The 24,383-nt window shown below is 35.3% G+C and overlaps 1 protein-coding gene across 8 annotated transcripts in view; it reads left to right on the top strand.

Moving 5' to 3' along the window:
* Window positions 1-24,383, top strand: part of CLIP4 (CAP-Gly domain containing linker protein family member 4) — a 62,396-nt gene that overhangs the window by 7,762 nt on the left and 30,251 nt on the right. For 7 of the 8 annotated variants that reach the window (XM_037009406.2, XM_073214807.1, XM_073214799.1 and 4 more), the window contains 8 exons: window positions 4,328-4,467; window positions 5,270-5,363; window positions 6,442-6,603; window positions 8,326-8,444; window positions 10,722-10,958; window positions 13,989-14,124; window positions 19,922-20,062; window positions 24,141-24,230. In XM_037009406.2, coding sequence (XP_036865301.2) covers window positions 4,328-4,467; window positions 5,270-5,363; window positions 6,442-6,603; window positions 8,326-8,444; window positions 10,722-10,958; window positions 13,989-14,124; window positions 19,922-20,062; window positions 24,141-24,230 — 1,119 coding nt within the window. The remainder of the gene's footprint in view (window positions 1-4,327; window positions 4,468-5,269; window positions 5,364-6,441; window positions 6,604-8,325; window positions 8,445-10,721; window positions 10,959-13,988; window positions 14,125-19,921; window positions 20,063-24,140; window positions 24,231-24,383) is intronic. The other variant, XM_073214811.1, reaches the window with a different exon arrangement.

The raw sequence follows: 24,383 nt of genomic DNA, 5'->3' as shown, positions 1-24,383 counted from the left end.
TGGTTTTTATCTATTTAGACTTGTTTTCCTAGGGCCATATTTTATCAGATAGTTGATAAAGGCATAAAAGAAACATAGGAGATAAATTTGATAGATTTGTTATATTTCTAATTTAGTTAAGTTTGTCAACTAAAATATTGGGTCAACATTTCAAATTGTCTTTGGAGATAGAGATAATAAAAATTTTTAAATATTAGTGGATATAAAATTATTGGTTTGGGAATTTGTCTTTCTGGTCATATCCATTCCAATAAGAGCATACAAGTATGCTCTTTTTATGTGGGCAGATTCTGTAGCAGCTTGTTTTACAATCATCAAAAGTATTACATAAAGCTGTGCCTAGACCCTGGGAGTTATTTTCAGCTTTTACAAAAATTGACTGGGTTTATTTTCAGATATAACACAGTTGCATGGGAAAAAAATTGACTAAAGCTTGTTGTACTTTGCTTATGGCACTTACCTTGTTCTGTGTTGCATCATAATTGTCTGATTTCCTTTCCGAGACTATAGCTCTTTGGGATGGGGTAGCAGTCATATTTTGTTTTTGTTTCCCCTTTCTTTGCATGCCTGGTAATCTTTGATTGAATGCCAGACATTTTTGCTTGTTGGGTGCTAGGTATTTTTCTATTTCTATAAATGTTATTGAGCTTTGTTCTGTTCAGTTACTTGGAAATAGATTGACCCTTTCAGGTCTTGCTTTTATGATTTGTTAGGTGGTTCTAGAACAGTGTTAATCTGGGGCTCATTTTTCCTCATTGAGTACCCCTGTTTCCTATGAATTTCCCCCCAGTCTTTTTGGTGGGTATAGGCACTGTTCTTGGCCCTGTATGAGCTCTGGGCACTAATACCTCTAATCCTTTCGGATGGCTCTTTCTCTTTCCTCAGGTTTTTCCTCACAAGCATATGTTAACTACTCAAGGGGCCCCTCGGCTGAGCTCTGGGATTCCCTTACTGTGCGCCTCTCTCCTCTCTGGTACTCTGCCCTGGGAACTCTAGCTGCTGTGGTTTCCTCGGGCTCTCAGCTTTGTCTCCTCAGCTCAGGGAGTGTGCTGGGCTTTCTCTTGGTTTCTCTCTGTGCTAACACCTGGAAACTGTCAAGGCAGAAACCTGGAGCAGTTTAAGATTCACCTTGTATCCTGTCTCTTAGTGATTACCATTTTTCATTGCTTGAGGCCCCAGTGTCTTGAAAACCACATTTATCTATTTCCTTTGGGTTATTTGGTTGTTTCAGACAGAAGGACATATCTGGTCCATTACTCCACTTTGATTTGAAGTGGGATGTCCTCACCATCCCCTTATCCCCCCATCCCCTGCCAACTTTATTTTGATTGAAACTTTTTTTTTTTGCAGTATGGAAACTTAAAATTAAGATGTAGTTGATTTGTTAATATGCAGTATAGCATAGAGATTATAGGTCAGTCTGGCTTTAATTCTGACTCATCATCCACTTACCAGTTGTGTGATCTTGCATAAATTCTTATTTTCTCCATCTCTTTCTTCTGTGAGAAAGTGAGAATAATAATGACACCTACTGCATATGGTTGTTATGAGGATTAAATTAAGTGATATATGTGAAGTGCATAGAACAGTCCCTGGCACCTTAGTAAGTGTAACAGTATCGTTGTTATTTAATTGAGCTGTCTGCTATTTACCATTACTTAAGTTTATAATTAGTGAAGCACTTTATATGCTGTAGTATTCACTGAGGCTGGTGACCCCCATGCCTTTCCCACACCCACTCTGGCCATTATACTTCTTAGTTCAAATGTTGTTATTTCTTACATTTACTTTCTAGATCTTTGCAGGTCAAAGTATGGTCCTTAGTCTTGAAGCATTAGCATCACTGGGAGCTTGTTAGAAATGCAATCCCAGGTCCCACCTGAGATTTACTGGATTAGAATCTACATTGTAACAAGATCCCTAGGTGATTCCTATGTAAATTAAGGTTTGAGAAGCTCTGGCACAGATGAACAGCAGAATAATTTTGTCTGTTTCCTCTCTTAAATAAAAATCCTGGTGAGGTTTTTGATTGGAATTAAAATTATTTTAAATAATCTTTCTTGGAAAAATTGACAGCGTTAAGTATTTTATTTTCTAATCCAGGAACATGTGTCTCTCTCCATTTAAGTCATTTCCCCACCCCACTCAGTTTTCTTTAAAAAAGCCTCACACGTTTACTGGCATGTTTGTTAACCTTTATTGTTACTGTGTATGAGGTTCTTTTTGCATTGTATTTCATTTTTATAAATAGGAAGTCATTTTAAAATGAAAATACAATGATAGCAAACATGTATGTCATACATATCCACCATCAGAAAGAAAAACTATTAACATTTTCCATATTTCCTTTAACTCCTGTTTTTTAATTACAAGATATAAAACCTTAAAGTTGAACTCCCTCTATTCTCCTTTCAGGTCCCATTCCACTTGCTCTACAGAGGCAACCACTATCTTATTTTTGTGTAAATATTTCAGACCATATCATACTGTTATATATTTACTATGTATATTAGCATCCATGATCAATATGAAGTATTTTTTGTGTATTTGAAATTTTATGTAAATTATATTGTATATATCTGTCTGCAACTTAAGTTATTGATCAATATGTTTTTTTAGTCCTATCCTTATCAATTCATGACTTAGATATTGAATTCATTTATTTAGTTTTAAGATAGCATAGTCCATCCTATGAATATACCACACATCCTATCCATTCCTCTGTGGAGAGAAGTTTTAGTTTCCCACTTTTTTTGCTATTCCAATCAATACTAGGATTAGCATTCTTGTATGTTTCCTGTGGGCACATGCAGAAGGGTCTGTTTAAGTATATATTTAGAAACTTTTCTACTAGAAATGCCCAGTGTCTAGAAAAGTGACCGATCCATAAATATTTATTGAATGGATGAATCAATTAGACAAAAAAAAAAAAGTATCCAGGTAACTGGACATTTTATAAGAAACATGCCCAAATCTGTGCTCCAGAAACTAGGCGAGGTTCTTCTTCACGTTCAATGCTAATTCTTTTCTGATTCTTCTTTTTGAGCATAGAGGACCATTTTGTTCTCTGAGACTCTGGATAGTCTCCCATTCCAGTTTTAGTCTTCCTGCTTCTCTCCAAATGAATTGCTGCTCTGCTGTTTTGTGCTGTTTTCATCTTTTAGTTATTCCAATTCTGAAAGTCAGAATTATGTTTACATAGTATAAGTCTAGAATATATGAAAAGAAAAAAAGAAAAAATGCCCTCACCACCCCCCATGAAACCTGCTGTTCATGTATGCTGTTAAAATCCGAGCTCAGTCGTGAGTTCTCTTAGGGAGGCAGCATAATGGAGGAAACAAGATAGACTTTGGAGACAGACTTGTTTTCTACCCCCAGTCTGCCACTTACTCGCTGGAGCAAGTATTATTTTGTCTGAGCTTTGGTTTCCTTATCTGCAAAATGAGAAGAATCCCCACCAGGTAAGATGTTAGAGAAGACTTGTGAGGTGGTGGGTGAATTGTGAGCATGCGCCAAATGTAGGTTCTTTAATGCTTCCTTCTTTTCTTTTTGATTCCCTACCTGTTTTTAGATTGTTCAAGATAGCAGAACCTGATTTTCTTCCATTGTCTTTTATTCTCTGGCCATAGGATGAGCTACATTTTCTCTGAGTCTTAGAGAAGTTTTAAGAGATAATTAGGTCATGTTTAATTTTGTCTAGTGTTCCATAATATCCAAATACATATTCCAAAATATCGCAGTCTGTCCATCCCAAGGTCTCATTTCTGCCTCGCCTGCTCTTGCTTCCTTATTGTTTGGTTCCCCTCAGGCTTCCTCTGTGGGCAAGAAGTAATGCCTGGTTATTATAGAAAATTAGGAAAATACAGAGAAGTGAAAAGAATATTTAAACTTTCACATTGTTCTAGTACACTGTTAATGTTTTCACGTATTTCTTTTATGTATGTTTTAATCAGAGTTGTGAACCTACTGTTTGTGACGTATTTATGTTTTGAGAGGTGAAAATACGGATAAAATTTGATTAATTTCTGTGCCTTAGAACTAGTTCTTGGAAAGTTTGGGGTTTGAGATGGGTGCACTTACATTTTGTTTCATCTCTAATCAAATGTGGTACAATGAATGGAAATCTCATCCCCACAACAGTTCAGGAACGTTGCATGCTTTTTGGCAATCCTGACTTTGGTTTTGAGAATTGCTTGAGTAAACCTTTTTTTTTGCATCTAAACATACTTGTATCATTTCAGCCCTGGTCTTATTGTTTATTATTTGCAATATATTTATTTGGAACTTTTAATAACTTTAACTTATACTTTTTTAAAATTTCAAACAGAGTTTTCTTTCTTTGATCCTAATGATACATCATGCCAGGAAATTCTCTTTGATCCCAAAACTTCTGTATCAGAGTTATTTGCCATTTTAAGACAGTGGGTGCCTCAGGTCCAGCAAAACATTGACATTATTGGAAATGAGGTAAGGAATTCTTACATTTTAAGTTTTGCATTGTGGATTGTTAATCATTTAGATTCCTGCCCCCCACTCCCATCACAATCTGACTGGAAAAGAAGGTGTTAAGGGGGAACCTTTTACAGATTCTGTTGTCTGACCTTTGCATTCCCCGGCTTTTCATGGGGCAGCGAGTGAGTGCTGCCCACTCTTTCCACGATTCCCCGCTGCCCCTCGCTTCCTTGTACCTGGAGCTCTGATAGTATAGATTCTTGGTAGAACAGGCAATTTTCATATTTCCTTTCTTTATAGAATTAATTTTGTGAACTTTAAAAAATACATTTCATGAAGGGATTTGATTACCGTCCTGTTTTATCTATACTTTTGGTGGTTTGGTAAACATTTAGGCTTGAATATAATTCTTAAACATATTTGACTGTTTGAAGGAGGAATGAAAGAATAACTGGGTTCCTTGACCAGCATATTGTCATGTTTTCAGAAGAGAGAGCTTATGCTTTTTTCAAATTATACCATTACTCCCATCCAAAAGGAAATTTTGCTTATCCTTTGAGAGGTTAAGGAACATATGTGTGGAGTGCCAGATTGCCTTGGAGAGCTCTTAAGAATTTCCTTTATTCTGGTGACAAGTTCAGTTTTCATTATTGCTGTTGGGTATAGATTTAAAATTATCCTTAAGAGAAACCAGCTCTACCTACTTATTTTACTGAAACTAATTCAGATAAGATAGACCAACTTGGTTTCCCCAGCATTGGTTTGAAATCAGCTGACTCCAGTGGTCATGTAATCATAGCTCTCTTGATTTCTTCAGATTCTTAAGAGAGGTTGCAATGTGAATGACAGAGATGGATTGACAGATATGACTCTTTTGCATTATACTTGCAAGTCTGGAGCTCATGGTATTGGTAAGTATGTGATGAAGTCTATTAATGGCTTAAGACGTCTATTCTGTATTTGTGCTTTTAGAGGCTATGTCTATGCCAACCAGAGTCCCAGGGAAGGTGTCTAGCTGATGATAATAGTATTCCCTGAATAGGCAAGGATTCAGTTAGGTCCTTTCAAAACTATGGTTCCCTTTGATCCTTTTTCTCAGTTGTGTCTTTATAGCTTGGTAACTCCCAGTTTTTCTGTTTCAGGCTTCATGCCTGCATGAGAGTAACTGGTAACACCCTAGAACCTTCCTGAGAGTTTACAGCAAGATTTGACAATCCAAGATCAGTTTTCTAGGCCTCCCAATCCCTACAGTCTTTGGGCCTGTCTAAGGTCTGTTCCTAAATACAAAACATATGTGTATATATTCCAAAATTGGTATTCCTCTGTGCTTTACCATTGTGCAAACCTGCTTCTCTTACTTATGTGCTGTGGACATCTGTCCCTGTTTCAATAGTCTGGTACAGTACTTCTTAAACAATTGATGTTGAACTTGTCTTTTTTTCTCTGAAATCCATCATGGATTGATACTTTTGTAAAATCAAAAATGAATTTGTAATAGAAAAGTGAAATAAAAATAGAAAATGCAAGTCCAAATGTTTTTCAGAAGGCATAAAATCACATTTCAATTAATATATTCAGAAGAAATGATTACATAGGGAAAAAGAAAAGAGTTATAAAAGTACAGTTTGGGGCTGACAGCAGTTCACAGAGCACACATTCAGTAGCGTTGTTTTTAATGGCTTTATAGTATTCCGTTACATAGATGTCTCACCATTTATTTAACCAATTTCTTCTTATTGTACTTTTCAATTGTTTCAGAATTTTATTTATAGTAAAGAGTGTGGTGATGAACATCTTTCTAGCTAAGTGTTTATCCATATCCCCAAGCATGGTTATTTTCTTAGAATAAATTCCTTGCAAATGAAATTTTTGAAGTGTAAGTGTACATTCAGTATGCTGCTTTCTTTGGCTTTTTAAATGAGGTAGATAGCTACCCACTGGAGCTTAAAATTTGTGCTGAAGAAAAGTAATTTAGAAAACCTTCTCTAGGTGATGTTGATACAGCTGTAAAATTTGCAACTCAACTTATTGATCTGGGAGCAGATGTTAGTTTGCGGAGTCGATGGACAAATATGAATGCTTTGCATTATGCTGCTTATTTTGATGTACCTGAGCTTATAAGAGTGATTTTGAAGACCTCTAAACCAAAAGGCAAGTACTATAAGATCATCTTTAGCTGTTATCAATTGAACACTTTATTAATGGCATAAAAAATATAATTCAAAGAGATTTTTACTTCTAATCCATCTTGTTCCATATGATCTCTCATCACATTTTATTTCCCAAAAGTAGTTTAAAATTTCTTTATTAAAGATTAATTACTATCCTTTCATGAAAGGCTTAATACAAAGAGATACAAAACAAAGAGTGTTCTCTGGGTTTTTCTATCTCTGCAAATTCCCCAGTATAACATGGACTTTATAAAGTGTGATTGACTCTGTGTGCTATATAATTCATCTTGAGTAACCAGAAATAGAGCAATAAAGCCATCAGAGCCGAGACTTGAAATCATAAAGAATATTTTAGATCGCATACAGTTCTGAAATTCTGTGACTCCATTTAAAGATAAAATTTCAGGGTTTTATTTATTATACCTTCCTATCTTGATGATGATATCCTAAAATCAGAACATCAGAATGTCTAAATTACAGTCTTGGTATTTTGATTTTTTTGTCTGGTCAGTGGGTGAGTTTTCTTTTGAGAAAAAAATGAGGTAAGTGCAGTAGAATTACTTTAAGTTAGAGGTTTTATCCATTTGTAGAAGACTTGTAGAGATTGAATAAATAAATTTCCTAGAATGTTCGTTTCTAACCTCTGCTTTGTATGATTACCCATTTTCTCTTTAACTTTCAATCTTTTCACTTTTTGAATGATTTTAGGAAGAAAGCCTGTCTCGATAGTACAGTGTCTTTAATCATTTGGGAACGGTTTGTCCTGAGCATGTCTTGGTCGTTTGCAGTTGTAGGTAGGGCTTGTGGGGTGATGTGGTTTAGATTCAGGTTGGATCAACAGAACCAGAGGTATATTAAACCCTTGTTATAGAAAACATTGAAAATGAGATTCCCAAATCTGGAGGATTTCCTGCATGTAAGTGTGGCATCATGATGATTTATTAAAAGTTATCAAAGTGTCCTTAGAATTGCAAGATACCTTTTCTTATTATGAAGTCCAGATTCATTTGTTGAAAAATCTATTGTGAATGAATACAGTATATAAGAACTTACATGTTTAGTCTTTAACTTAATTCCTGGTTTGAAAATTCTACATTATTTATCTGCCATTTTTCTGTAAAGGGCCAGATGGTAAACATTTTAGGCTTGGTGGACCACATGGTCTCTGTTGCAACTACTTGATTCTACAGTAGTGGCATGAAAGTAGTCAGAGAGAATATGTAAATGAATGTGTGTAGCTGTGTTCCAATAAAACTTTATTTATAGAAACACACGGTGAGTTGGATTTGGGCCAAAGAACATAGTTTGCTGGTCCCTAACCTTAACCCTTCTACCTTGTTATAGTCATGGCAAATACCAGGAATTGTATTAAGATAGTTACTTTTACAAATAATAATTATTGCATTAATTTTAAACATAATTTAGTTTGTGTTAGGTGGAAACCCATGATAATATCAGACCATTTTTAAAATGTAATTTTACTGTACTAATAGTTGGTGAACCAGATTGTACTATGCAAAGAAAGAGTTGTTCCACTGTGGAATGGTGCTTCTAGTGGGTTGGTTTAAGTCTCATAAATGGCTTATCAACCTCTCCCCCTGCCAGAAAGCAAACAAACAAAAAAAAACCCAACCAGCCTGAATCTTCTTACATTATAAAAAATTAAAAATTTGAGTTAATACCTTGTGGAATTTAATTGCAGATGTGGATGCCACGTGCAGTGACTTTAATTTTGGAACAGCTCTGCATATTGCTGCCTATAACTTGTGTGCAGATACTGTGAAATGCTTATTGGAGCATGGAGCAAATCCTGCGTTTAGGGTAAGAAGTTAAATTAAAAGTGAAAAATATTAAAAGAATTAAAATGTCTAACATTATCTCCCAATGTAGAGGTGAACATGAATGTTGTTACAGAACTCTTATGTGAGCAGATAATTTATATTTGTGTGTTGCATATGAAGATAATGATGATAAACTTCTTCTCAAATAAATTGAAGGCATAGCAGTGAATTTCAGTCCTCTTATATTGATAAGCTCTTTAGAACTTTCATTCAGCAAAATGAAATGCCCCTTAAAGTGTCAACATCTTTTAAGTATCTTTCATTTAAGTTTTTGGTGTATTTATAAAAAGTCAGATGTTAAAAGTGCATAATATTAAAGTTGTATTTCTATGTTCAATCGTACTTTAAATTATTCTGGCAAGAAATTTGATTCCAGAAAGTTTTTTAAAAAAGTACATTTGAGAATGGAGTAAATCTTTAAAAATTAAAGGAAAAATTAAAATTTTTCATGTTAGTGTTATTGATTTACAAAGTTAACATACAGGATTGAATTTCATAATCTTCAAATCACTTGGTATTTTATTGTCTTCACAAAAGTGGTTCTCACTGTTCTTTTCCCTCATATTAATAACTGCCTTGCTCTGGCGGGGATTCTCAGCCAGGTCTGTGCCTGCCCTTGAATGGGCAGGGCGGGGCAGTGCTTGAAAAGGCCTCTTCCCTCCCCTTTGTCCTCTCCTCCCTCCCCAATTTCTTGTTTCTCTTCCCCTCCCTACTTCTTTGCCACTTTTCTTTCTGTTTAATCCCATCAAATAGTTAATTAACCCCTCCCTCCTTCCCTCTTTGCCTCCTCCCTCCCTCCCTCCCCATTGTTTATTGGGCACTGTGAGACTACAACAAAAAATAGTCTCTGTCCTCAAAGAGAATACAATCAAGGGGGAAGGATGGCAAGTGAGCAGTCAGTTTTCCTGCAGTGTCCTCAGCTCAATGTGTTAGGCTGTGGGGGTGAGTGGGTGTACACAGACTGCCATGTGGTCACACAGGGGGTGCATCTACTCAAGCTTTAGGAAGGTGTCCTGGCAAAGGTGACATTCTTTAAACAGTTAGAATTAACCAGTTCTAGGAGGGACGTGAAAAAAGCATTTCAGGCAGAGTGGAGTAGCATGAGCAAAGACTGGGAGATGATGATTCAGTTTGGCTGGAATGTGAAGGTACATGTGTTTGCTTTTTCTAATACAACTCTTCACAAACCCCGTTAGTAGAAAGAATATTTTGGATTTATTAAGTGAGGCATGTCATTAAGGTAAACTACCAGTTCAGGCCAGAAACAGTGATAGGTTACCATGATTTGAAGGTTAATAGTTAAAAAAAGTAGTTGTAGTCAGCAGTAGCCCTTCGATCATATGCTGATATCCAGTATTTTAGAAGATAACAGAGTTTTATAATTATGAACAACCCTTCTTATGTTAGCATGATATCATTGTTGTAATTTTATTGTTTAGTGTGTTTCTTAACAGAAGTTTTAGTTACCAAATTTCATAGGAATTAACATAAGTATGTGACTTACTCTGGAAAGGTGAGGACTTACCAAAATCTGAGGTATAATAATTGTTGTAAATATAGTTTACAACTTATCAGTACAGGGTTTTTTCTTTAAAAATTTTCCACTTATTATCAGAGTACATATTAGTGCTATACATAACTTCATTATATTTTGTGTTTTTTTTTCTTTGAAATCTGGGGTTAAAGTAGTCCACTCATCCCAGAAAGTTGATAACATGTCTTCCTACCTTATGTTTATTTAGGACCAAACTGACTTGAATTTTATAACAAAAAATGTAAGGCATTTGCAAACTGTTCTAAAAGCCTCATTCTTTTATCCATATGGATCATTTAGAGATAATTATCAGCAGAGAAGAAAATGAAAAGTTTCTCAGCAAAAGAATCTTGAGTCATCATATTAAAAGAAGATTACCATCTGGAATCTTTCTCAAAAAGTCTGTTTTTTGGTTAGGGAACATGGAAGAGAGATAATGTGTTTCTGCTACTTTTTACCATTTATTCTACCAGGTATTTTACTTGTTTGACTGTTTATGATGCTTCTCTCCCACCAGAATGTGTGCTCTTGGAGGGCAGGGCTTTTTTTCTTCACTGTGGTGTCATTAGCACTTAGAATGGTGCCTGGCGTGTACTATGTGTTCACTAAATTGTTTGAATAAGTAAATGATGAATTGAACTTAAAATTTTTCCCGAAATAATTATATATGACTGTATAGAGCTCTAAGCAGATATGAATTGAAAATTTCCTCTTTATTTGTAGAACGACAAAGGACAGGTCCCTGCTGATGTTGTTCCAGACCCAGTTGAAATGCCACTAGAAATGGCTGATGCCGCAGCAACTGCTAAAGAAATCAAGCAGATGCTGTTAGATGTGATGCCTCTGTCATGTGATATCTCAAAGCCCATACTTCCAAATGACGACCGCGTTACTAGCAAGGCAATGCTTACGTCACTTGGCCTGAAGCTGGGGGATCGTGTTGTTATTGCAGGACAGAAGGTATAGTAAGTAGCTGGACTCTGAAGCTGTGTCCAAGGTCCTTATATCTGTGAACTATGTGGCAAGAGTGCTTCCAGTGTGGCCAGTTTTTAGTTTTTGTGAAAATGTTCAACGTGTAAGAGGAAAGATACTTCATGGCAAAATGTGAAACTTAGATGCACGTATATTACAGAGTATGATTTAAGAATGTATACAATTTGAATTTAATAATGAAGACAGCTTTACCAGAATGGGAAAAAAGTAGAGTGTGGTAGGGCTGTTGAGTGAATTGAAAGGCTTGATCTGAGCACTCGTCTGCCGGGAGGTTTTTCCTGGCAGCCATGCCGTCCTTAGAGGCATCTCCCGCTGCTATTACCTCAGAAATGGAGCAAAGTAGACCCACCCTCGCCATTCATGGGTGTTTATCAACTTTTTCTTTTATGGATTGCGTGTTTAGTATATCTAAGGAACTTTCGACTATATTTTCTTCTGGAAGTTTTATAGTTTTGGGTATTACGTTTACATTTAGTTTTATATTTAATTTTGAGTTAACTTTTGTATAGAGTACCAAGACTACGTAAAGTCTGTCTGTCTCTCTCTTTTTTGCGCGTAGTTGCCTATTTGTTCCAGCACCTATTTTTGAAAAGACTGTTCTTTCTTGAATTGCTCTTGCTTTTGTCAGTTGACCATATGTGTATGGGTGTGTTTCTCGAGTCTGTTCTGCTTCATTGATCTAATGATGATCCTTGTGCTGATTGCTGTGATAGTAAGTCTTGTAATCAGGTATTGTTAGGACTTTCAATTGTTTTTTTACTTCCTTTGCCTTTCCTTGTACATTTTAGAATCCGCTTGCAGATTTATACAAAAATTCCTGCTGTGATTTTGAATGGAGTTATATGAAACATAAACTCAGCTGAGGAGATTTGACATTTAAAAAATACTAAGTTTTTCAATCACAACGGTAGTATCTCTCTGTTTACTAGGTCCTTGGTTTATTTCCTCAGAATGTTGTAGTTTTAAGCAAAGTTACACATAATTTGTTAGATATATACCGATGTTTTTCATGATCTTTGGTGCTATTGGAAATGATCGTGTTTTTGAAATTTCATTTTCCAATTGTTCATTGGTAGCATATAGATACACAATGATTTTTGTATATTGGCCATGTATACTATAACTTTGCTAATTTAGTCTGCCTTATTTTTGATGGATTTTTTTGGATATTCTATGTAAACAATCATGTTGTCTGTGAATAGAGACAGTTTTATTTCTTTCCAATCTGTATGCCTTTAGTTTTCTTGCCTTATTTCATTGCTAAGGACCTCCGGTGTAATGAATAGATGTAATAAAAGTCAGCATCCTTGCCCTGTTCTCATTATAAGGGCAAAGCAAACACTCAGCCTTTCATCATTAAGCATGATAATTGTTAGCTGTGGATTTTGTGGGTGTGTTTTCTTAAGTTGAGAAAGTTCCCATCTATTTGCAGTTTGCTGAGATTTAAAAAAAGTTATCATGAAAAAACATTGAAGTTTGCTAAAGTCTTTTTCTGCATATGTCAAGAGAAAAAGTACCCACCACCTGCTTTAGTCTGTGGAAACAATGATGAATTATATGGATTAATTCTTAAATGTGAAACTGGCCTTGCATTCTCATGATAAAACTCATTTGGTCATGATTTATTATCCTTTTTATATATTGCTGGGTTTGATTTTCTGTTATTTGTTGAGGATTCTTGTATCTGTACTCATGAGGGGTACTGGTCTATAGTTTTCTTGTCATGGGTTTGGTATTAAGGTAATGTTGGCTTTAAAAAATGAGTTGGGAATTGATCCCTCCATTTTGATATTCTAGGTTTGTGTAGAATTGATCAGTATTTTTCCAATTCTTTGGTAGAATTCACCAGTGAGGCCATGTGGGTCTGAAAGTTTTTTTCTTTTGGAAGATTTTTAACTACAATTTCATTTCAGGTGTGAGCTTTGACAGTTTGTGTCCTTCAAGAAATTGGCACATTTCAACCCATTTGTCAAATTTATAGGCATAGGGTTGTTCATAATATTTCCTCAGTGTTCTTTAAATGACTGAGGGAATGTAATAATGCCCCTCATGAATAACATCATTCATTATGGTTGTTAATTTTTGTCCTCTCTTTTTTTTGCCTTGGTCTCTGGCTAGAAAGTCATTAATATTACTTATCCTTCCAAGAACTACCTTTTGATTTCATTAATTTTTCTTAATTGTTTTTTTGTTCCTAATTTCTTTATTATTTTCTTCCTTTTGCTTGATTTAGGTTTTACCTTTTGAGTTTCTTAAGGTGGAAGATCACTGATTTGAGACCTTTTTTAATATAAGCATTTTAATGCTATGAATTTCCTTCTAAGCACTGCTTTTGCTGCATCCTACAAATTTTGATATATTATTTTACCATTTTCTTCCAATTCAAAATATTTTAAATTTTCCATGTGATTTTCTGTTCTATCATGGGTTATTTAGGAATATATTTAAATTCCAAATATTTAAATATTTTCCATAGATCTTTCTATCAGTGATATCTGGTTTAATTCCACTATGCTCTGAGAACATATGTTTTCATGATTTATATTCTTTTATGTTTGTATTCTGCTCCTTTGTGTGTAGTGTTATACAAATCTCAGTTACACCAAATTGGCATTTAGCTGATTTCAAGTTTTAGTGTTTCTTTATCCTTACTGGTTTTCTGCCGACTTGGCCATTAATTACTGAGAGATGTGTGTTGAAGTCTCCAGCTGTAACTGGGGATTTGTCTGTTGTTCTTTTCAGTTCTATCAGTCTTTACTTCTTGTGTTTTGAAGCTCAGTTGTTAGGTGTATACAGACTTAGGATTCTTTTGTCTTCTTGGTGAAGTGTCTCCTTTATCATTATATAATATCTCTTTTTATCCCTGGTAATATTCCTTGTCCTGAAGTCTACTTTGAGAGAATGGTTATTAAAGGCTTCCATGGTGAAGTTCCAAAATTGGGACATTTAGAATTACTAGTAATACTAAAAAATTATTCTGATTTATATTTTCTTTAGGTTGGAACATTAAGATTTTGTGGAGCAACTGAATTTGCAAATGGGCAGTGGGCTGGCATTGAGTTGGATGAACCAGAAGGAAAAAACAATGGAAGTGTTGGAAAAGTCCAGTACTTTAAATGTGCCCCCAAATATGGTAAAGTAGATACTATCTAACTTAATGAGAATTTAAAATAATCAAATTTTACTTTCATTGTTTTTAAACAAGCTTTCCCCCTGCTTATTTATGTAATAAATGAAGGGGCTGCCCCTTTACTTGCTGTGAACAGTACAGTGCTTGGGAGATGCTGTCTCTCCAGGAGGACACCCAGCTGCTCTGTAGATCTCCCTTAAATCCTGCTCAGCTGGTGTCCTGGCTGAGGAAGGGGCTTTAATATCAAGGACGTACAGAGCTCTGGAGGGCTGAAAGACTTGAAGAACTGGAAAAACCAAGTGAAGCCAGCTTTATGACTATACTCCTGAGTTGGGATGCTTCTTTCTCTTTCTGACAAATGTTTTGTTAAATTCGTACTCTCTCACACACATACTGACACATTGATTTCAATTTGTCACTTTTTATGTTGTGAATATGTTTGCTTGCTGTGAAAAATTGTTCTAGAACACGAATTTTCCTGTTTGCATAGTATTTCATCTTACGGCTCCATACTATTGCTTGGAGTCTGACTGCCTGGATGTGAATCAGCTTCTCTGCCTACCTGCTGTGTGACCTTTGTTTTCTTCTTGTGCCTCAGATTGTCTTCTACAAATGGGGCTGATGATACCTCAAGAATCATGTGAGGATAAATGAGTTGAATATATAAAGCACCTAGGATAACGCTTGATTCCCTGTGAGCACTCAACAGATGTTAGCTATTTGCTAACTTGTAGATTTACCAAAATTACAAGTTTCCTCCCTTAAGATGGAGCCTCATTTTTGGTCTATTACTGAAAACTTTTTGTTTATAAAAAGTGCTCATTGTATAAGATTTGTAAAACATAAAAAAAGAAAAGAATATAAAATTTTGTGACAATTTGGATTTTCTATAGGTATATATTGTGCATTTTTATTTGACCTCCAGTTATAATTCTCCAAATCTTCAAATATTGTTTGAACATGATTTTTAATGGATCCATTTCCTTTAATTTTTCCAATTTGATGGGTGAAAATTTTTATTTGAATTAATGTTTCTGTGATCATGGTAAAATAAAATATTTACCATGTTTTGTTGTAGTATATATATCTTTTGTGTCATCTTGGCAATTGCCAAGAAATAATCATTCATATTATTTGCTCTTTAAAAAATGGGGATATTTGTGGGTTTTTGAAAACTGATAAGAGGTTTTAAAAATACAAATACATTTTAGGTTAGTAAGCCCTTTTATCTGTTACAGATATTTTGCCTTTGAACTTCATTTCCCATGTTTTTGGACATGTAGCTTTATGTAGTTAAAAGACTTTTCCTTTATAATTTCTTACACTGCTTTTATGCTTAGATAGATAGTTCTCAATCCAAGGATTAGTTATTATATATTTTATTCTTTTGGATGTTTTAACTTTTTTACACTGAATTATTTAATCCATTTGGAATTAATTTGGTTAGTTTTTGAGGTTAAGAATTCAGTTTTAGTTTTCTTCTACTAGCTAATTTTGGCAAATGTCAAACAGATCAAGGGCAAGATCAAAAACCATTAGCAGCACACAGGGCAAATGTAAATCAGATTCATGGGAAATGCTTAGATTGAAACAGAATGCATGTGGTCTCCAGAAATCTTACCATCCCAAGGAGAGGCATGCTTGATAAGAACAAAGCTGGATACCCCAAGGACCCTGCCTTCCCCCTTTTCATACTTAAAGACAAGTTGGGGGGCAAGGATCGTGTGTTGGATTATGTAAAAACTGGAATAGCCCTGACTAAGCAGAAGCCAGAGAATCTGTCTCTTCTCAGCAACAGTTTTTTTCTCTTTCTCTTTCGAAATCTATCATTTTCCTTTTGGCTTGTTGTGCTTGCTTTATTATAAATTAACTTTTGTAAATGCTGTAGTCTGTTTCAGGATTGTTTAGTTCCATTGATATGTTAATTCTAGCACATATTAGATTTTTTCAATTGTAAAATTTAAAAAATAATTTTAAAGACTTTTAAGAAGCTTTAGGTTCATAGCAAAATTGAGAAGAGGGTACAGAAATTTACTCTCCCACCTCTGTTCCCACACACACATAACCTCCCCTGTTGTCAACATCCCTTCATTAGAGGGCAAGTTTCTTAACAATTGATGGACCTATTTCAACACACAGTCACTAGAAGTCCGTAGTTTACCTTAGGGTTCACTCTTTGTGTTCTATATTCTGTGGGTTTGGACAAATATGTAATGATGTGTATCTATCATTACAGTATAATACAGAGTATTTCCACTCCCTAAAAATCCTGTTCTCCACCTTTCATCGCTCCCTACCTCAGCCCTTGGCAGCCACTGATCTTTATACCATCTCCATAGTTTTGTCTTTTCCAGAATGTCATAATTACTGAAATCATACAGTGTGTCTGTAGCATTGTCAAATTGGTCTCTTTCACTTAGCAATTGTGTTTAAGTTTTCCTTCATGTCTTTTCATGGCTGGAAAGCTCATGTCTTTTTGGTGCTGAATAATACTCCATTGTCCATATGTACCATAGTTTATTTAACCATTCACCTATTAAATATCTTGGTTGCTTCCAAGTTTTGGTAATTGTGAACATTTTATAATAAAATCTAATACTTGGTAATATCATTTTATATCTTTTAATAATTACCAAAGTGAATATATGTACCTGGTTTAATGAGTCAAATTGTATTGTAAGGTTTATTAAAAACAACAACTAAACCTTTCCCTGACTTGCCTTCCCTAACCCTGAGTCCTGCTCTTTAGAGGCAAGAACTTTTCCTTTAGCTGTATCTTCTGATATTAATATTCATATTTATAAATAATATATTTATATGAATCTTTGTTGTTTCTTTCAAGTTTAGACATCTATTGACTTGTACTATGAAGAGAAAGATTTGGTGCCCTTACTATTCTAAGTAATCTTTTTTTTTTAGCTTATTTGTTTTGGTGGAACACATCCTTCAGTAGCTTTTTAACAAAGGATTCATGGGGAGGTAAATTTTTTGAGGCTTTCCATTCTAAAAATATGTTTATTTCTATCTTCGTACTTCATGTATTTTGGTGGGATAAGGAATGTTAGATTGGAATTCATATTCCCTCGGGACAGTTTTGAAGGTGTTATTCTCTTGTGCAAAGCAGTTTGGCAAACTTTTTCTGTAAAACGCCAGATAGTAAATATTTTAGACTTTATGGGCCATACGGTCGGTCCCTTGATGCAACTGTGCAGCTCTCCTGTTGTGGTGAATAAGCAGCCACAGACAGTCAAAACTAATGGATGTGGCTATGTTCACTGGGACTTTACCAAAACCGAAGTAGGCAGGATGTGGCTTTCAGGTGATAGTTTGCCAACTATTATTTTGATCTTCCAAGAAGCCCAAGAAATTAAAAAGTTTCAAGTATTTCTGTCATCTGTTTTTGACCTTTCCCTTCTCTTTGGAAACTTTTTTATAATTTTTTTTTTCCTGTAAGGTATGTGCCATTTTTTATTCTTTACTAATATTTTAGTGGCATTTTAGGAGGAAATGGAGTTCAATGCATATCTTTTAATGGAGTTTTGGTAGGAATTGTGATTAAACAAAATGGGCCATGTTTATTGAGAAATTTATTACTCTTCTATTTAAATAGTTCTTCCTTCTGTGCTCATTTTTAGGTAAATGTTACAATTATATGTCAAGATCTGAGAAAAGTGCCATTGGTACTTTGATTAGCATGAGTTACTTAATGCATAGGAAAGTCAGCCTGTGTATAGTGCACACTTTGGGATTTAATTGTGCCCAGTCATTGCTCTAAATTTAGTTTTGATTCTCCCAAATGATTTATTTAAAAAACAAGAAGAATGAGAACTATATAGGAGAGATTTTATATGCCAAAGGTATCTTTTGAAGCCATAGAATTAAATATTTATTTTTTTAAAAACAAATATATTTTATCATGTAGAAATTTTCTATTAAGATCTTGAAAGAAAAAACACATAATTTTCCTCAGATTAAGAAAAAGCCATTCATTGAACATTATTATGATATAAATGACACAAACAAATTTAAAAAGTAATTCATAGTCTGGCTGATCTCATAAATATGTTCTGGTTTTCAATTTTTTTATGGTCTTTCCTATATCCATATATATAATTTTTCATGGATATAATATAATCAAATATATAATTTAATTCTTATTTTCTTGATTTACTTCTCATATTTTTTGTATTTCTATGTAATCCATATTGCTTTATGTAGTAATGGTGATATAATAGATCATACAGTTAATTCATTCATTCTATTGCCAAATAATTGTTTTTTCTTACTTAAGAATAATATTGTGGTGATGACATGTCACCTATGTCTTTTCCTCTGGTTTGGATTGTTTTCTCATAATTTCCAAAGGTGTGTTTGGGTCATAGTAGTAAATGGAGAAATTGTTTTGGTTCTTGAAATCTATCTTCTCCTTATAATATAAAATAATATAAAATGTAACCTTGCAATCTTTGTGTATACCTCTGAGTATAAATAGTTCCTTATAATTAAGGGCATAAAGTAGATTATTCAGAATTTTTGTCTTCCAGCCAGATTGTACCAATGTCTGTTACCAGAGTATAATTTTTTCTTCCAGCTCTTTGTAACACTGGATGTAATCACCCTCAAGCTCTAGTGTGTGTGTGTGTGTGTGTGTGTGTGTGTGTGTGTGTGTGTGTGTGTGTGTTTGGCAAGGAAAAGAATTTAGAAACAAGAATAGAAAGTCAAGGAAAATCTGATAAATGGGAGAGAGACTATGTTGTGGAAAAGTCAAAAGGCAGGAAAATCAGGATGAGGTAATGTAGAATCCAAGGGAGGGAAGAATTTTAAGATTAGCGGAAAACATTATATAGTTGGCACTTTTTAGCTGTTGACAAAGCACTCACTTTTTGTAGATTCTTGAGCATTTCTACAAACCTATTTTAAAACAAGTTGTTTTTCATATGTTGCCTTTTAGTCATAACGTGTCTTAGGTTGTAAACATTTAAGGAAAGAGTGTGATATGCATATTAAGACTATTATTATTTTTTAAATGTCTTAGCCAGATAATCTTGGTATTTATAGTTCATATTCACTATCTCTAATATCTATGCATACTTATTTATAAAGGATATTTTATTGACTGGATAAGTTCATTTTTAAATGGAATTTTATACTCTGAGCCATTACAGATAGGCAGCCACTTCCCCACATGCCTCCCATCCCCCAAATACACTGCATTGTCTCTGTCAAGAGCTGAGGGGTAGACCTTTTGGGAAGCTTTTATTTTATACTCAGAAGCATTTTTTGATATCCCTACTCTGTGTAAGGCTCTGTAATTAGGTACAGTGGGGGAATGCAAAGATGAGTAACGTTTGAATTTTACTTTCCAAAGGTATGCAGTCTGGAAGAGAGATAAAATACAGTCATGAAAAGCTTTATTGTGCACAAAAAATATCTTAAAGGAGATATAGATAAAGTGACACAGAAGAATAATTTTTATACTATGTAGTGCACTATTTGCCAATAGCTTGGTTAGAAATGATCATGATGGAAAACCATTACCTTTAGTCATTTCTCTTTTCCCTGAATTTCACTTAATACCTGTGTTTTTTATGTGATTCTTAAATTATTGTGTATGTTGTTAGTCTTGACAACTCAATTGCAAGCTTTTTGAGGGCAAGTCCAGTGTCTTTTTTTATGTCTCACTACAGGACATGTAGTAGGCACTAAAAAAACTTAACAAAGTTTTATATTGCTTAATGGTTGTACTTGCCTCATTATTTGAAATGCTTACCACCGACTAAAATTCTCCATTGTCCCTTAGGCATTTTTGCACCTCTTTCAAAGATAAGTAAAGCCAAAGACCGAAGGAAGAATATAGTGCATACTCCATCTACAAAAGCTGTACCGCTCATCAGGTTCCAGAAAATTGATGTAGCTCACGTAACATCAAAAATAAACACAGGTAGGTCAAACCAGAAAGTTAGGAATCTTATTCCGCATTTAAATTTTATTCATGGGTTGCCTTATATTTTGGGTTGCCTCACTTTTATTAGATAAAACCTGAATGTAATAAAAACTGCATCTTAACATGTTTTTAAGCCTCAATCATAATAATTTATGATTTTAATTCCTGACTAGTACAGATGTGTTCTTTCCTTTTCTTCCCTACCACCTCTATACCTTTATCACTCTCAGTCTAACCTCCAAGCTGAAATTTATACTTGAAATACATCTTTATACAACACAACTAGCTTTATGTTTCTCACCTATTAAAGGATTTTAGTGACTTCCTTTTTATCAGAAAATGTCCTAGACCTTGAAATTGGTGGTTGGGGCCCTTTGTCTGTTTGATGAGCTGTCTTCCTGCCTCCAGGAACTGGACTATGCTCTGCTCCACCTCACTGTCTTTTGGGAACATTGTTCTCTTTTCCCTCTATGCTTTGTCTCATGCTATTTCTCTGATTCCAGTAATTTGCCTTTTGAGGTCCTAGTCAATTCTTTACCTCCTTATTCAGATCCTGTTTCTCCATAAAAACTTTCCTGATGACCTTGAATCACTTTGATGTCTTCATCTCTAACTTTGGACACACTTGATGAAAGTATACCACTCAGTCATTTGGTATCTTGTGTTTGTTCTCTGGTTGCTTTATTTGTGCAGTAGTCTCTCAGCAAAACTTTAAACTTTAAATGGGCTGCGAAGTATTTTGTGCTTCTGTATTCACTGTAGCACATAGCACAGAATTGGTGCTCAGTAAATATGAACTCATCAATAGTGAATCAGAAAGGCTTTGTACCATGATTAAAGGATTTTGTTCAAGAATTTGGTTGGCCTTTCTGCTCTTTTCCATCGAGCTATTTGAATATCCCTGTGTCAATACTGTGCTTCATAATTACTGTAGTTAAAAAAAATCTGGGAATAAGGAAACCTTCCTACTTTATTCTTGAGCAGTGTCTTGTCTGTTTGGGCGCTTATAAATCACACTTCCATATAAATTTTAGAATAAGCTTTAAGTTTCTATTTTAAAAAAATCTTCTGAAATTTTAATTGGTATTGCATTTAATCTTTAAATTTCTTTGGGAAGTCCTGACATCTTTACAATATTACCTCTTAATTATATGTAAGCTTGGGATTTTGCTTTATTTAATTGAGTCCTTAAAAAATATCTCTAAGATTTAAAAATTTTCTCTTTAGCTATTTTGTACGTGTTCTGTCAAATCTATTCCTAGGTGCTTCATACGTTTTGTTACTATTGTAAATGGTATCCTTTTAACCTGAAACCCAGAAGTACATAGCAGATATGGAAAGAAAGCTCAAAGAGAAGTCCTCTATTTCTGGCTTTAGGAGCAGGAAGGGGGTCCCCTACTAGACAGAAAGTGGAGGAAATCCCTTTTTCTTTATGATAGCTTTTTTATCCCTCTGGTTCTTTTGCACCCCAGTCCCTGGGCAGCCCTTCATGGTGCAGCAGCAGCAGCGGGGCGGCCAGGCACCTAAAACCCTAAGGGAGGGGAGCCATTATCTGCACCAGAGTAACTGTGGTCCCAAGAACATGGATGCAGTCCCTATTCGTTTTCCTTTCTTTTTCTCTCTGCTTGGCTCCAGGGCAGAATCTGCCTCAGGAGACTGTATGACAGAGCAGGGAAACTAAAGCCTAGGCTTTGTACCCAGAATACCAGGAACAGGTGTCACAGAAGCATGAAAGTGTCAGGGAGACCATGGAGAGGAGGGAGCTCAAGAAAGTGATCTCAAAATGTTTGGCATAGACTCCTAAGTTGTGCGTGTGTGCTATGACCATAGGCTCTGGTCTCGTGGGTCGACTACTACTGCCCAGGTCCCACACTGACCGCTGGGTGGTACAACGCATGAGAAAGATTCCAGAAAGGCTTTACAACCGAACTGACGTGGGATCCACAATATACAGAAGGTGGGGAGGAACTTCCAGCCTGACCCTAAGTGGGTCAGCTGTCTGCTAGAACAAAACAAAACAATCAACATTCCCTATACGATTTAAACAAGACCCAGAGTCCCACAGCAAAATATTCAAAATGTACAGATACAATCCATAATCGCTCAAAATAAGAAAAACCAGGAAAATCCCAATGTCTCTCAGGTAAAAAGACACACCAGGGATGCTAACCCTGACATGACCCGGACATTTATCAGATAAAGACTTTGAAGATTGTTATAGCCATGGTCTACACATTTAGGGCAAACACACTTCTTAAAATAGACAGACAGAAACTTTCAGAAAAGAAATGAGGATATAAAAAGAACTAAAGGATACGTATGCATGCACTCATGTGCACACATACACACACAGAGTTTAAGTAAAACTGGGTTAATTCAAGATTGGCGATTGTATTAGTGTCAGTATCCTGGTTGTGATATTATGCTGTAGTTTGTAAAATGTCACCTTTGGGGGAAACTGGGCCGAGTGTACAAGAGATCTCTCTGTATTTTTTTTTACAACTGCATGTGAATTTCCAGTTATCTCAAAAAATTCAAACGAAAAGAAAGAACCAAATGGATATTTTCGATAACTGGAAATTAAGAAATTCCCTGTGTGGGTTGCCTTCACAAAGTCCCTCTTACCCATCCCTCCATTCAGTTCCTGCTCTTGTGGTTCTGGCCTTCATTCTGCCTGTTGTAGTAACTTCTAACTGGTCTCTGCCTCCAGAACGTGCTTCTCCAGTTTGCTCTAAATGTTGCTCTCAGGGGAGGGTTCTTTGCCCATCACTCTGTCCAGGCCAGTCCTCCCTCTCAGAGTCCCTCGAGGGCCCATTCTTTACAGGAGAGTCCTGGTTCCTGAGCTGGCACTGCCACCCTTGGAGATTGTACTGTTACCTGCCCATCCAGACTGACTTCTCCTGCATCCCCAAAGTACTCTCTCTTCTACTGAGCTACTTACTTGTCCTTCTGTGACCCTGTCTTTAAGATTTTTTCTTTCTTTTTGTCTACCCAGAATACCTACCCTCAGTTATTTCTGACCATACCTCCAGTATTCTCTGGAAGAAATCTGACCTCCCCCTCAAGACCCACCTCATAATGTGAGCTTCTTGATGAGGCATTAATTTATCTTTGTAGCCATAATTATTGTCTCCTTCTTACATAAATAATGTCCTTATATTTCAGTAATTCATGTTTATGTCTGTCTTCCATACTAAGCTGGAAAGGTCCTCCTGTAGGGCTAGGACCATGTATTGTTCACTTGTGTGATGCTCAGGGTGCCAAGTGCAGTTCACCCCAAATGCTTCATAAGTGTGTAGAATTGGAAGGATGCTTGATGGAATTTTTAACTGGGCTGAGTCCATTCGGTTTCCTCTTTAAATAATTTGTTTTGAAGAATCAAAACAGAGGTTTTAATAAGGTGAAGTACAGTTCACAAGCTTTTTCTTTTTTAGATTAAGTTTTTATGAGAGTTGGGTGTGATCAGAGTGGGATGGTTATTTTCAGAATACCAGTGGCTGAGAGTGCAGGATTTCTTACCATCTTATTCTCACTCAAATGAATCATTGCTTTAATGATTTGCAAAAACTTTTACCCCGAATTCACTATCAATAGATAGAAAATCTGCAGTAATGAATTGCACGCATACATCAGTGAGCACGTAAGTTGTTTGTGAGTGCTGGTGAGTGTGTGGCAGTCATGTCTTAGTTGTATTAGGCTTGCTTTACCTGCTGGCATGCACACACACTGATGAGAGTGCATCGAGTATCAGACAGTTATGTAACTGTATTTTAAATCTTTATGTTATTTAGAATTCCTTAGTGGATTGTTAAGTGGGCTTAAAAGATACTTCAGTGATATTTGGAGAAATTGATTAAGGTTTTCAGATGGGCTGGAAATGCATTCTTTCCTTTCCCCTTTAAATAATGAAATATTGGCCTCTGCTGTCTGTGAATGTATTATCCAACATGTACTCAGAAATGGATAAGATTTAGATACTGAGGGATGTCTGTACTTTAAAAAGCAAATACATTTTTATGTTTAACATTAAGCAAAATTCTTGTTTGCTGAAAAGTGCTTTGTTTCTATGTCCTAGGATTAATGACATCAAAAAAAGATAAATCTTCGGAATCAATACTTTCATTGCCTCCTGGTGAAGAATTGAAAGCTGTAACAGAGAAAGTTGGTAATACAATTTATATATGAAACTTTAAAATAATAAAGTCATATAGCTTATATGGGGGCTCACTTTTAAAGTTCTTAAGGGAAAAATCATTAGAGTAAAAATTATCCTAGAATATACCTTAAGGAGCTCATAATAAAGTATATGCATGTCCTT

The sequence above is a fragment of the Manis javanica genome, chromosome 1 (assembly GCF_040802235.1).
Source record: "Manis javanica isolate MJ-LG chromosome 1, MJ_LKY, whole genome shotgun sequence".
NCBI classification, from domain to species: domain Eukaryota; kingdom Metazoa; phylum Chordata; class Mammalia; order Pholidota; family Manidae; genus Manis; species Manis javanica.
This window is presented reverse-complemented; position numbering and strand designations above follow the sequence as displayed.